This window comes from Penicillium mononematosum (assembly GCF_028829835.1).
Source record: "Penicillium mononematosum strain IBT 11891 chromosome Unknown utg000003l:1.0-8172316.0:1.0-8177699.0, whole genome shotgun sequence".
Classification (NCBI taxonomy): Eukaryota; Fungi; Ascomycota; class Eurotiomycetes; order Eurotiales; family Aspergillaceae; genus Penicillium; species Penicillium mononematosum.
Window position 1 is genome coordinate 7,549,758 of NW_026643273.1, and position 13,179 is coordinate 7,562,936.

The 13,179-nt window shown below is 49.8% G+C and overlaps 5 protein-coding genes across 5 annotated transcripts; all 5 read right to left on the bottom strand.

The window, feature by feature from the left end:
* Positions 1 to 445: 445 nt before the first annotated feature.
* On the bottom strand, positions 446 to 2,370 carry N7519_007883 (Zinc finger C2H2; the record flags this gene model as incomplete). Its single annotated transcript, XM_057294659.1, has 2 exons — positions 446 to 2,292; positions 2,343 to 2,370. The coding sequence occupies 2 exons, from the start codon at positions 2,368 to 2,370 to the stop codon at positions 446 to 448; spliced, it is 1,875 nt and encodes a 624-aa protein (XP_057149470.1).
* Positions 2,371 to 2,940: 570 nt separating this feature from the next.
* On the bottom strand, positions 2,941 to 3,543 carry N7519_007884 (SGNH/GDSL hydrolase family protein; the record flags this gene model as incomplete). The annotated part of the gene is made up of 1 exon (XM_057294660.1): positions 2,941 to 3,543. The coding sequence occupies one exon, from the start codon at positions 3,541 to 3,543 to the stop codon at positions 2,941 to 2,943; it is 603 nt and encodes a 200-aa protein (XP_057149471.1).
* A 969-nt stretch (positions 3,544 to 4,512) lies between these two features.
* Positions 4,513 to 6,204, bottom strand: N7519_007885 (sugar porter family MFS transporter; the record flags this gene model as incomplete). Its single annotated transcript, XM_057294661.1, has 3 exons — positions 4,513 to 5,198; positions 5,255 to 6,045; positions 6,107 to 6,204. The coding sequence occupies 3 exons, from the start codon at positions 6,202 to 6,204 to the stop codon at positions 4,513 to 4,515; spliced, it is 1,575 nt and encodes a 524-aa protein (XP_057149472.1).
* A 1,532-nt stretch (positions 6,205 to 7,736) lies between these two features.
* N7519_007886 (putative manganese ion homeostasis (Fr)) lies at positions 7,737 to 9,798 on the bottom strand (the record flags this gene model as incomplete). The annotated part of the gene is made up of 3 exons (XM_057294662.1): positions 7,737 to 8,666; positions 8,707 to 9,393; positions 9,469 to 9,798. The coding sequence occupies 3 exons, from the start codon at positions 9,796 to 9,798 to the stop codon at positions 7,737 to 7,739; spliced, it is 1,947 nt and encodes a 648-aa protein (XP_057149473.1).
* A 679-nt stretch (positions 9,799 to 10,477) lies between these two features.
* N7519_007887 (cation diffusion facilitator family transporter) lies at positions 10,478 to 12,220 on the bottom strand (the record flags this gene model as incomplete). The annotated part of the gene is made up of 4 exons (XM_057294663.1): positions 10,478 to 11,839; positions 11,901 to 11,987; positions 12,038 to 12,084; positions 12,142 to 12,220. The coding sequence occupies 4 exons, from the start codon at positions 12,218 to 12,220 to the stop codon at positions 10,478 to 10,480; spliced, it is 1,575 nt and encodes a 524-aa protein (XP_057149474.1).
* Between the last annotated feature and the right edge of the window lie 959 nt (positions 12,221 to 13,179).

A 13,179-nucleotide genomic window follows, 5' to 3' on the forward strand; every position in this document is an offset into this window, starting at 1 on the left:
CAGGGACAGTGGAGACGGATGTTCCTCCACCGGAGGATGGAACGTGCAGAGAGAGCCCACTCCGCAAAACCCTGCTCGGTCATTCTGAGGCTTAACTGAACCTCAAAAGCTGGTGGCCTGAACCTCAACAGACGGCGGCAGAGAGATGCCTATCAGTGATATTTCCTCGACGCAGACCCTCTTTTTGCGACAATAGTTTGACCGCCGCCTCAATAGTTCCATGGAGGTCATAAGTAGAGATTACAACCACTCCACAGGTCTGCCAATCATTCAGCGTCACCTACAGGACCTGTCTTGTCCATTATCAGATAAAATAAGAATTCTGTGCAAGTTCAGTCAGGCAATGTTTGTAGATTATGTCTACTGTTGTATCTTCAGGGTATCACGTTGCTCGCCAGTAGTCTGCATGCATGTTCAAGATGACCTTCTTTGAGGAATCGACAGGTCAATCGGCCGTCTCACTAGCCCGGAATGTAGCTAACCATTGCGGATGATCTGCGATAGTCTGGTTCCAAGGATCATCGGAATCATAGAGAAGACGACGAGCCTCCGATTGAAACATTTCATCGGATGGAACAACCCCAAGGGCCATCTGCTGTTGGGCAAAATGGCTCAGATGCCGCGTGAGGACCTGTGTGTATGAATCCAAGGACAAATTATCTGTCTCAAATTCGCCTATTACGGACGTCATTTCCGGTCGTTCTTCATGGCGTTGACCATCATTCTCATGGCCACCTGTCTCATTGTTGAATGTTGCCCGCGAAAGCATCTGGGAAAGATGATCTTGGACTTGCGTGTTTGTAGCAGAGAAAGGCACCAGCGTGTGCGATTCGAGTTGAATCAAGTATGGAGGCACGCTATGGGTTACTTGCTCTGCGATCCACGGAGGAAAGCCATGGTCCCCTTTCCAGTCAGCCATCGTCAAGCCATTGCGGAAATGGAGAGCTAGGTGATCAGTTCGCTCGTCCCAGCTAGTAATCTGGGCATCACAAAAGCCACACCGGGATGTGAAATCAGTGAGACCGATCTTCCAGTCGTCGATTAACGGAATAGTGTCGACATTGTGGAAGCGACGAAGGTGCTGGACGAGGTGATCTTTTCGTTTAAAAGTGCGTGATTGACTTTTCATGCAAGTCCCATGCTTGTGTTCATCAAGGTGTTCACTGGAAGGATCCAGTTTGCTGCAATAAACGCAATGCATCCGGCCTGTTGATGGCAATATGACGGATCCTCCGAATGGTGCGCAGACCCAATTTTCCAAATTCAGGTGAAGCGATTTTTCGTGTCGTGCCCAGTCATACTTAGTCTTGAACTGATCACAGCAGAACGTGCAGCAGAATATACGCGGCTTTGTTGCGGCCGGCTTTCTTTTTGTTCTTCCATTGCCTTGCGATTTGCGCACTCGACTTGAGACTCGGCCGCTCGTTTCCTTTTGTGTTGAGCTGTGGCTTCCATATGATAGGCCCGACTTAACTGATTGTTGAGACGAAGCACTGGCAGAGCTTCCAGCGCTCGTTGTCGAAGCTGGACGAGAACGGGTCCGACGATGTGTTTCGAAAAGGTTGGTAATGCGGTGGGCAGAGATTGCAGATTCAGGGTCAAGGCATGTCCCATCTCCGTTCTCTAAATTGTTGGTATATGAGCTCTGAACTGCGTCCTTGATCGCAGATAAAGAAGCGGGCTCATCTTCAGGAGGGGACTGCTGCCACCGCGTCAGAGGATCGGCGGGGCTTGCATTTGTCGGAATGAAGACAGGGGTAATCTTGTCACCAATCCTTTCAAAGTTATATCTGCTTCTACGTCTTGGGAGAGCCCGGTTGAACTTGTTTCCCTGGTTTGGTCGGATTTCATTGAAGGGTAGCTGTTGGTTCTCCGACGGACTGTAGCCATTTTTCCCTGTTGCGGAAAATGGCACGTCGTTGGGAGGCCACATTCCACATGGTGCGTTGGCCCGGTCTAACGCAGAATAATGCGAAAATGGGCCACGAGATGTCCCGGACTGTTCATTCTCACCACCATAGGTTTCGACCCTTGTGGATAAATCAGCATTGTGATTAGATTGTCCTGTCCAGGCTAGACAGGTCTCATCGAGCTGTCCATTGACACTGGGCCCCGACATGTGAGGAGCGGCATAATCCACGGAATCCTCGTCAAAAGAAGGTAATTGAGCATCGCTGTCTGTGAAACAAAGATGATTGCATGTGACATTTATATTTTCCGGCACGGCGTCAGGAAATAATGTCAGCAGGTCAAGTTCGTGTGAAAAATCTGAAAATGCGAGTGAACCAGTCACTGTTTGGAATAAGTTAAGTGATTGAGAAAAAAAGTGACAGTACACATACACTCGGAAGGATCGTCAGGTGTGGACATCTTTCAACGACTTAAACTAAAAAACGGTATGCCGGATGGACGGCCAAGCACACCATATGTATATCGTCCGGTATTTCGACCGAATCGAATGAGAGGTTGATATGTGGTCACACACTCTATCTGCTCAAGGATAGTATCTCGAGTTTACTATACGCTTGATGGGTTTTCATGTAAGGAAGTTTTCCACATTGTCTGGCCGTGTAGGTGGCGAAGAGACGTCCTCATCTGCAGACACCGACTTCGTCCACGGGTGGACCCGTGGGCCTCAGAGATGCTGACTAATATCTGCCATGATGGACCTCGGGATCCACCTGGATATCCATGGGTGGTGGCCACACACCACTTAGGACTACATGAACATATTGCTGTCAAGCGTGTAAAGAGCCAAAAAGGGTGACAAGGGTACCCACATAACTGATGGGGGATTGCACCTAACAGGATAGAAGAATTGTTTGCCGAAGTCCCCCATTGTAAATATATATTGAAAAGTCAGCGAACCTTGCTTCAATCTTATCGTGAACGTAAAGATGCAATAATCTGCGGGCCCAGTATAGATAGTCACAGCGTCTTCTAAAGAAACCCTTTACGCACAGCTTCATGAATACCTCTGCGCCAAATCATTGCCATCTTCGCATAACCCACATCATTAGGATGAGTGCCATCCACCAGATCACTGATGCTCGGCCCGTCGAAACCATGCATATCCACAAAGATAATTTTTCTTCCTTCGGCTGCTTTCACTTTCGCCATTTCCCGAAATTGCTCATTGACGCGTCGGACTCGTGATTCAATCTTTCCATCCAAATTTGGAAGGAGAGTAGAAAGGACGACTGTTGAGCCAGAAGACGCCGTCCAGAGGTATTCAAGCATGTCATTCATTCGCTTACCAGCAGTGTCAATTTCAAAGCCCTGCACGCAATCATTTGAACCAGCGTTGACGGTGAAGATGTTTGGCAAAAACCGAGGAACTGATATTTTGGCTTTGTTGGTAATTTGGTCAATTCTGAATCCCCGCCATCCTTCATTGTCATCGTTCTCCATCGAACCGGATTTGCGAGATCCGACCATGTTCACATTGTAGCCATCAGATATGAGAATCTCTTGAAGAATTCTCCTATACCCGTTTCCGTCAGTAGACTCGGAGCCATAAGTGACAGAGCCGCCTAGTGGCATGATTCGTAGGTTTTGCTTGGCTCTATCTATTCGCGCAGTTCCTATATAATGTATGAGCATAGTAGAGACACCATAAGTAAAAGGTCCTATACCATGGTAACCTGCCAACTTAGTCTTGTTTTGGCCTGTCTGTGGAAGAAGCTTAATTTGACGGGCGATATTTGGCTGGATCCTACTGATTCCGTGCGTGAGGCAGTGACTGTTTAGTTTGCTGGATAGTTTGCGATTATGAAAATATGTCATAGTCGATAACTAACATATCTGAGCGCGTCACTGAGCGCACTTCGCAGCAACTTTGGAACTTCGGAAGAGACCAATGATCTTACATAAGCTTGCTGATTCCTTCCCCCCCCCCCCGGGGGGCGCCGTCCATCTCGGTGTCTTTATTTTATCCCGGAAGTCCCTACCTATGTAAATAGGTAATACCGGTTAACTTAGTTACTCACTAATTGTAGAAGAATGACCTCGGGAGGAATGCGGAGCAATCATTTCTACATTCGGCAAGAGGGAGTTGCGCAAGGGGGCGTCTCAAGGCAGACACCACGTCAGTAATTGAACCACTTGCTGGACCCATTCGGCGAAATCGTTAGGATGCCGAGTATAGAAACAGATGATAGGTACCTAGATAATTCCTTGTTTTGACCGAATATGTAGCTGAGAATGCTCGTGCGACCAACAGGCAAGGCGAAAGAGGTAGAAAGGGGTAGTTTTGCAGGATCATCTCAGCTCTCTATGGCCCGTATTTGCCTTACACTCTCCTTTTACTATCATTAGCCAACTATCTGGCATTTCTCGTTTTAGATTTACGAATAGAGAATTGCAAACAATATTGACAATAAAAATCATATTCTATCTCATAGAAATTCACAGATATCAAAATAATAATAAAAGATCATCTAGCATACAGAACCATCTAGTTCAAGAGCCACGCTCAAAGAATCAAAAAAGAAAATCGTAAGAACATCAAAATCAAGCCTCGGCCTTGGCGCCAACACTCTCATGGTGCGTAGCAACCTCAGCCTTCTTCTCACCAGCATCAATCTCAAGCTGCTCAGTGTAGTTGACGGAAGGAACCCAGCCAACCGAGTTCCAGGCACGAGGAACCTTAGAGTAAAGCTCATCGACCTGTTCAAGCGACAGGCCCTTGGTCTCATAAATGCAGGTGTAAACGAACACACCACAGATAAAGCAGAATCCACCCCAGATGAAGAACACCTTGGACTGGAGATTGGCGTTTCCAGCTCCGCTGTTCACCATGTACGGGGTGGCGTAGGCAATAGCCCAGTTGAGAAGCCAGTTGGTGGCGGTGGTGATGGAGAGACACTTGGCACGGGCCTTGAGAGGGAACAGTTCACCGGTCACGACCCACGCGACTGGACCCCAGGAACTGGCGAAGAAGAAGATGTAGATGCACACGAAGGCGATGAGGACTTTGTTCGAGACATCGTTGTTGATGGCTGTGCCAACGATGGCGACGATCAGTTGCGAGACGCACATGCCCACGGCACCGAACATGAGGAGAGGGCGACGACCCCATTTCTCCACCATGTAGAGACCGGGGAAGGTGGAGACGACGTTGATAATGTTGGTGATCAGGGTGATGATGAAGGAGTTTTGGATTCCAGAGTTCTGGAAGAAGGTTGTGCCGTAGTAGACTGTGGATTTGGTTAGTGAGATGTGTACAGGGTGGTTGAGGTAAGGGGCGACATACAGATGAAGTTGACACCAGCGAGCTGCTGCAGACCCTGGACGGCGCAGCCAGTTGCGAGACGCTTGCCGAGGGTTCCACGGACGATCTCGATGTAGGAAGCCTTTCCGAGGCTCATTTCGTAGTCATGGTTGGCCTGGATCTCGGCGAGCTCGGCGACGACGGCGGGGTCGTTCACTTCCATGCGACGGAGACGAGCGAGGGCCTTAGTGGCTTCTTCGTAGCGGTCTTGCTTGATCAAGAAGCGAGGGGTTTCGGGGAGGATCAGCATGCCGACAACGAGGATGATAGCCCAGGCGAATTGGACGGCGATGGGGATACGGTAGCAGCCGGTGTCGTCACGGTCCTTGGTGGAGTTGTTGACGATGGCAGCGAGGAGGAGACCGACTGTGATGGCGAGTTGGTATGCGCCGACGATTGTACCACGGATCCATTTGGGCGCAGTCTCAGATTGGTAGAGAGGGATTGTTGCGGACAGAAGACCGACACCCAGACCAGCGAAGAAACGACCGGCCACGAAGAGAGGAATAGATGTTGCGATGGTTTGGAGGATGACTCCGAAACAGAAGACGACACACTCCATAATCATACCCCATCGTCGACCGAACTTATCGGCAATAGGGGCGGCGCCAAGGGCACCAAAGAAAGTTCCAGCTGAGAGCAGAGAGACAATCATTGATGATTCCGAGGATGTGACATCGGGCCAGTTATCCTTATCGTTGATGTAGCCGGTTGAGAACATCTCACGCCATTTTTTCATAGCGAGGATACCGCTGATGGTACCTGTGTCATATCTAGATGACTGTTAGACCTGTCTTTGAGAATAGGAATATAGAACTTTAGAGTGGCACATACCCGAAGAGAACACCACCGAATGCAACAAACAATCCAATCATAATAGCCGGGGCAGCAGAGCCCACGGCATCATCTGGCCTCTTCAAAGCGAAGCCCATTGTGATTGTGATCAGAGAGAAGCAAGTTCAACCCAAGTAGGTGTATGTGGGTGAGTATAGAGAAGATATAGAGAAGATGTGGTAGAGAGGATGAGAGAGAAAAGGTTGAAAAAAGTAGAGAGAAATATACAAACAAAAAAGGAAAGAGAAAAACCTGGAGGCCAACTCCCTCTATTTGTACTTCCCCAGGTCCCCCAAATCCTCAACCACATGGCCCCGGCCTTGGGGAAAATTTGCAATCAACAAAACCCCGGCCGAAAACAGCGCGGGGCCCTGGAAGGTCAAAATCCGAATGTCCAATCCCAGAATAGCATTTTCCCCATTTCCACGGATTTCTGGATGTTTTGGGCCTGGGGATAGAGTTTAGACCGAGACTGGAGAAACTAATGCGGTCTAGCGGCTCAGCCCCCGGACTCTACCGGGCTGCTCATTGGCCCAATGTAAATTGGCTCGACGCCCGAACCGAGTTTTTTCTTGTTTGTCTTTTTCACGCTGAACCTTACCTCGCACAGGCTTTGCGACCTGCGTTGCATTTGCCGAGCACAGTGGGATCGGCGAAATTACACGCTGAGGATATGGAGTGTACGTAGTCTTGCATCAGATTGTGGCGATTTAAGCTATTCCAGTGTGTAAACACATGTCTTAGGAATACGGGACGGAAATAGCCCTTACATACCACATGACAGGCCGAAAACAGGGGGAACCGAATTGAGCCAATGCCGATCGGTATCGGCGTCCCGCATCGGGGAAAAGGCAACGGCTTCTCATTATTGTTTTCACATTATGTAATTTTACGGGATTTTAAATTGATTTGGTCGTCGATATGGTTATAGAGTGGATTATATTACATATTGAAATTACACAAATACAATAGTTGGAAGACTGAAATATTTTAAACGTTCGATTGAACTTCCCCCATCTTTTCCCCTCATCCCCAGACCCAAATTTTCCCCAGACCTGTACGGAGTAGGGGCCCGAGATTCTGAGAACCAATAATGGAAGATGTCATGATCTGTTCACTGTTCACCGGCGCCAGATTGGGAAGAGAAAAGTATGAAAAGATTAATTTCCCCGTTTCGTAGTTTCACTTTTCCGAGGACATGGAAGTGCCAAGATGGCCGGGGAAAGCCAAACAATTGGCTTGTCCGTGGATTGCGCCATTTTTCCCGAGTCGTCGATTGGACAGACTACCCGACGCTATCCCGACGTAACGACCCACGGGGAATTATCGGTGACACCCGAGGCCTGTGGGTAGCTGAACCGGTGTTGGGCTCGCGGGATAAGTACATCCCGGTCAGTGCCGGTGATTTTTGGTGAGATTTTTGGCGAGAAGTGGCGATTCGGGAGCTAAGGCGTTAGCTGTTGCCCATTCTACCTTGCCCCTATTTTTATGTATCACGAGGTTAGTGCTAGGAACAGATCACACGATCACATCAGAAACTAGGAGTACACCAATTTGGCAAGTTCTGGCGAAATGCTTGTCTATTATGTTTATGCTCGCTGAATAAAAGAAAAAAGACTGGCCGGACCAGCTACCAGCGCCAGATCAGGATGAAATACACAGTCAGCACTACTTGCACCACAAACTTGACGGAGTGGTACAGATCCCGGACGATGAGAGATACCGTCGAGCGGGGGCGGGTAGCCGAGGCGGGGCGCCATGCAGCCTTGTCCTTTGAGGTAACAGTCCCAAAATCCTCGTCTGTACCCCGATAAGCATCTTGCGGGGATTTAGTGCCGGGGTAGCGGGTGGAGGCTGCCATGCCATTGCGGCTGGCTAAACCACCCACCGATGAGAGAGTAGAGCTCGACGCACCGGAGGTGTGGTACTGGTGTGGGAGGGAACGCCGCTCGGAGAGGGGGAGAATGGCACCGGCTGGGGATGGTTCTGGGGTGTAGAGGACGCGGTAGATAGAACGGAGAAGGAGGATGGAGACGCTGAGGCCTAGGATGGTGAGGTAGTAGATGAAGATCCCCAATTGGTCTGGGAGGATGCAAAGGCGGTTTTGGATAGTAGGTGGTGATCCATCTTGGATGGCCTTGCCTGTCTTAGGGTCGATTGGATTCCACAGACTGGTAAGTACGAATCCCGGTTGGCGGACCCCCATCGCCCAGGAAAAACTTTTGACGGTTATTTCATTGGGCGAGCCGTTGAATTCCCGATGAGACACTTCACAGTAGTCATGGTCGTCGCCGGAATACACCTGGACTACGTTGGGTCCTGCCTTCGAAACCAGTTCCGTGGAAACGGTTTGGGTTAGGACATTCTGGTACTGATAGCCTCCAGCAATTCGTAGAGAATTAGGCTCGTCCTCTGCCAGTTCTTCGTCCAGTGAAGCCGGCGGGTAGCGTTCACGGAGAGGACCACAGGGGGTAGCTGGCTTGCGGTAGAGAGGGACGTGTGTGAGAATAATAGTGGGAAAGCCGACGCCTGCTGGCTGAGCCTTATGGTGGATGGCGGGCTCGACAGCGTCGACAACCCGATAATCGAATATATTATGCCCCCTCAGTCTGGTTCTGCAGCATTCGCAGCTCTTCGGTTTCCGCCTTCGCCTTGTGGATAGCCATTTTATCCAGGAAGTCATCCGCGTCTTTCCAGATCGGGCGGAGGGAACGGTTTTCATCGCTAGCTGTGGGAGAACTGCCCGTCAATGGATCGGGTTGGTCCATCGCGCTCAGCGAAGGAGTGTCCACCGAAACGAAAGTATGGTTCCCGATAACATCGACGCGGTTGGGGTTACCAAAGAAGGACTGGAATCGATCACGGACTGGTTCCTGGATGCCGTTACCGAACCCAAGATCATGATTGCCAGGTAGACTAGCAATCATTCTGCGCCCTCGTCCATCGACAGGTGGCTTCACTAATTTCACCCAAGGGTCCACGAAAATTTTAATAAATCGCCTATACTCCTTCTTCCAAAAGGAGTCTTTATACTTCTTCCACCGCGTTTCGGGGCTGCTACTTGTAGCCGTGGCCCATTCTCTGCCGCCGTCGAAAAGGTCGCCAAGAAACAGCACTGAGTCCGGTTCCAGGTGATCTTGTATCAAGGAGAATGACCGTCGCATGAATTGGTCTGTGTATTTGACCGTCAACGTCGACAGAGGCCATGGTCGACCGGGGTAAGTGTGGGGATCAACGAGTTGGGGGTCGGCGACAAAAGCAATATGATGTGGGGTGGCGCCTTGAGGCTAAAAACATTCAACTGTTAGCACCAGCTGACGCAAGTAGACTGAATGGCGGCAGGCGTGCCACCGTCAACTTACCCATTCCTCCCAGTTCTCCCAAAGGCATTTATTAATGCTGTCCTGGAATACCGTCCGTTCACCCCACCGAATCGAGAATACCCACAGCAAAATAATGGCATTGGATATCGTAAAGATACGTTTGACAAGATTGATAGCCGTTATCTTTATCCCCTCACTATCCCGATTTCTGCCAATTCCCCGGCTGAGACTCCCGGGAAGCCATTGTTTTGCCTGCGGGGGAATGCCGTCCCATACGCGACTGAGGATATTTGACGATCTCGACGACTTCGATTGGTTGAAGGAGGGAAGGGAAGAAGCGCCCGTGTTGCGTGGGTAGGCGAAGGTCATGTTTAACTTAGCTTAACAGCGAGGCTAAATTAAGTGACAGGGTGGCTCGACCCCGGACAAAACGGGGCTGATGTTCAAAGAAAGGAACGACTGGTCATGCTCTGGGCATATGACTAAAATCAACCAAAAAGAATGAATGGCGAAGGATCAAAAAGGAAAAAGAAAAAGTTCATGACATGGTGTTCAAGTTGAAGACAGGGGGATTTGCAGAACTGGCAATTGTTTTAAGCTTCGGGTCGAGATGTGTCGATCGCCAGGCATGGGCGGTCACGTGTGCACCCTTAAATAGAATATTGTCTACAAGATGTGTGCCTAGGTAAATGTCTACATTTCCAAGGCTGATTCGGAGGTTTGGTCTTGAATTAGAGATAAATAGGAGTACATAATACCATCGAAAGGATACAGCGGGTCAGCGGGTCTATGTCCGCAGATAGGACGATATTGCTTCGCCATGCATTTCCCAAAAACTGGTAGGCCCAAAAGAGACTACCACTTCTAAAACCAGACAATTATTATGGAAATGAGTAGGGCGGGTCTCTACAAACCAGCCCGGGCAAAGAGGTGAAGATAAAAGATAGGGTATCTGGATAGAAAAGAACCGTAGGGTTGAGATTTTTGGCGTCATGGTACCAAACGAGACACGAATGTGCGTTGAAGGTCACCACGTGAGGAGTTAAGTTCACTTTTTGGGGCAACACTGGCCTCCGCGGGCGCAGTTCGGGTCACACTCCAGAAGGCATGCTTGAGGGTCACCTTCCCGAACACTAGCAGCACGACTGGGAACGTGCTCATCGGTGTCCCGAGATGATCCTTGCCCATTGTCTTCGACATCACTTTCTGGAGCGAACTCGGGTTGGATAGTGGAAGAGTGAATGCCGTAGGCATGGAGACAGCGTCTCACTTGTCTGGCCAGACGCATGTACCTTTCTGACCCTTCGCCCTTGATCTCGGTGTCAACTTGGAGATGGATCGATGCCACAATCTTGGTGTCACTGAGTTGCCAAACGTGCAGGTGGTGTGAACCAATGACACCGGGAAGGCGCTCGATGTCCTCCTTGATATGATCGATGCTCATACCAGGGGGCACGGCCTGAAGAAGGATACGCGAGGCGGCTTTGCAAAGCGGAATGGCAGACGCAAGAATAATGAATGTGATGACAAGGGAAATGCCCGGGTCGACGTAAAAGCGCCATTCGTAGTCCGTCAACCAGATAACAAGCGCAGAAACGATCACACCAATGTTTCCGAGGGCGTCTCCCATAACATGGAGGAAGACACCCCGCATGTTGAGGTCGTGACTGTGACCCTTCTTATGGTCCTTCGGCTTGGGTTGAGCATGGTTGTGAGATTTGTGAACATCTTCATCGCGGTGGTCGTGGACTTTAGTCGGAGCTCCCTCCTCGTCGGTATAGTTGGTAGTTCGATCGCGGTGACTCAGAAGGCCTGAGCGCTCAGATGGAATCTCATCCTCGTCATGACCATTCTCCGAGTCCGACGATTGTTCATTACGGTATTGGCTGGCCGCGATAATCCCTTGTCTCAGTCTCTCAGGAAGCACGGGAATATCTTCCGGGCTCACGAATCCGCGTCCGTTCGAAGTGCTGTATCTCCCTGGGCCCCGGGTCTGGGTATCGCGGCGTTTTCGGGATGGGTCCGTGGGAGAGTTGGTGAGGGAGTTTCGGGGCAAGCTTGCGGGTCGGCCATAGCCAGCAGTAGCCCCCGCCACGCTCTCGCTCTGATCGGCGATCGGTGTGGGCTCGTGATCATGCTCACCAGCCTCAATGTCATGGTCGTGCCCTTCGTGATCGTGACCGTCGCCGTGGTCGTGGCCGCCGCCGGGCCCGTGGGAGTGATCATGGAATAGCGCCAACCCAATGATATTGGACGCCAGGCCAAAGCAGCCAACAATGCAAACAAATCGGGGGTTTTGCACCTCCTGGGGTTCAAACAATCGCTGCGTCGCCTCCAAGAAAATTGACATACACAGAGCGACCAGGAACACGCCATTGACCAAAGCACCAAGTGTCTCCGCTCGTTGCCACTGTATAGAGAAATCCAATTGTCAGATTGTCCTTCGGCACTGGTGTTGACCATCAACTTACGCCATAGGTGTAGGTGTTGGAGGAGGTCTCTCGGTTCGCAACCTTCACAGCCCATAATCCGACACACAATGATAAGACATCATTCAACTATTCTGGTTAGTCTCAGCCGAACCGGAAGATCGTAGATGGTAGCGTACCATATGGAAAGAATCGGCAACAAGGGCAAGGGAGTGGACGGCATAACCTAGGAAACCATTTGTCAGAACCCCGTCGCATGCGATCAAACTGCCAAAATACGAACCAGTGATTAATTCAAGCAAGAAAAACGCTGTGTCGATGACCAGCAGGATCAAGATCCTGTTCGTTTTGGACAGCCCCATGATGGTGGCTTGTTGCGGCGCGCTCAGTCAGAGCTCCACAGAATAAAAGGTGTAGGTTGCTAATAAGCTGTAGGATAGAGAGAATCTGTAAAGGAAATGGGAAAGGAAAGGGAATGACCGAGATATGGAGGGGCTGAAAGGATGAAAAATAAACCGATCAAGGCGACTGACGGCAGTGGAGCTAAAACGGCCAGGGCGGAAACACCTCCGGTCTGGTCCGTGGTGGCGACACTTCTTTCAACTACCTTTTTTTTCTTTGCGCTTTCAATTTCGAGGCAACATGAGTCAGTATGTCTCAAAGAGATTTGCTTTGATCTCAAGCAAATTTTGCTTGGTTTTGTATCTCCACAACTTGTTCCCAAAGAGCTACCGGGGCCCACCTCCCGAGCACTTGATCGGTCTAGCCCTACAGGAAATCTCCCATTGGACCGGAGCTTCATTATTTCACCGTTGCAGCTTGCCAACCAATCCTAAGTCAATCTCTACCTATCCTCAGATCCTGATATACACTGCTACTCCAAGCAAATGGGAATCTAAGTCATATGCCCATATCCTTTGAGCTCTGTGAAAGGACATAGCCGTATGGATATCTGCATGGAGTAGCACACCGGAAATTATTATGAAACCAACTAGTTTCTGTGGGACTGGTCACTACAGTTGCACTACGGATGTTATAGGTATACCTTGACTCTCTATGCTCTTGATAATACCCACTTATGCGGCTAACTCCTAGTAAGGTACCACTTCATACTCGTTCGGCCCCCATTCTAACCTGAACAAACCTGGTTAAAACGAATACCCGGTTATAACGAATGGATACGGACCCGTCAATTAATCCGCCGTACTAAATTCGCTATCCCTCCTTAGTAAATTTCTCCTATACAAAATGTGTTATCACGGAGCTGAGTTAACGCTTTTGACCAATTACAATGCCATACTGGTCAATCCCCACTTCTTAG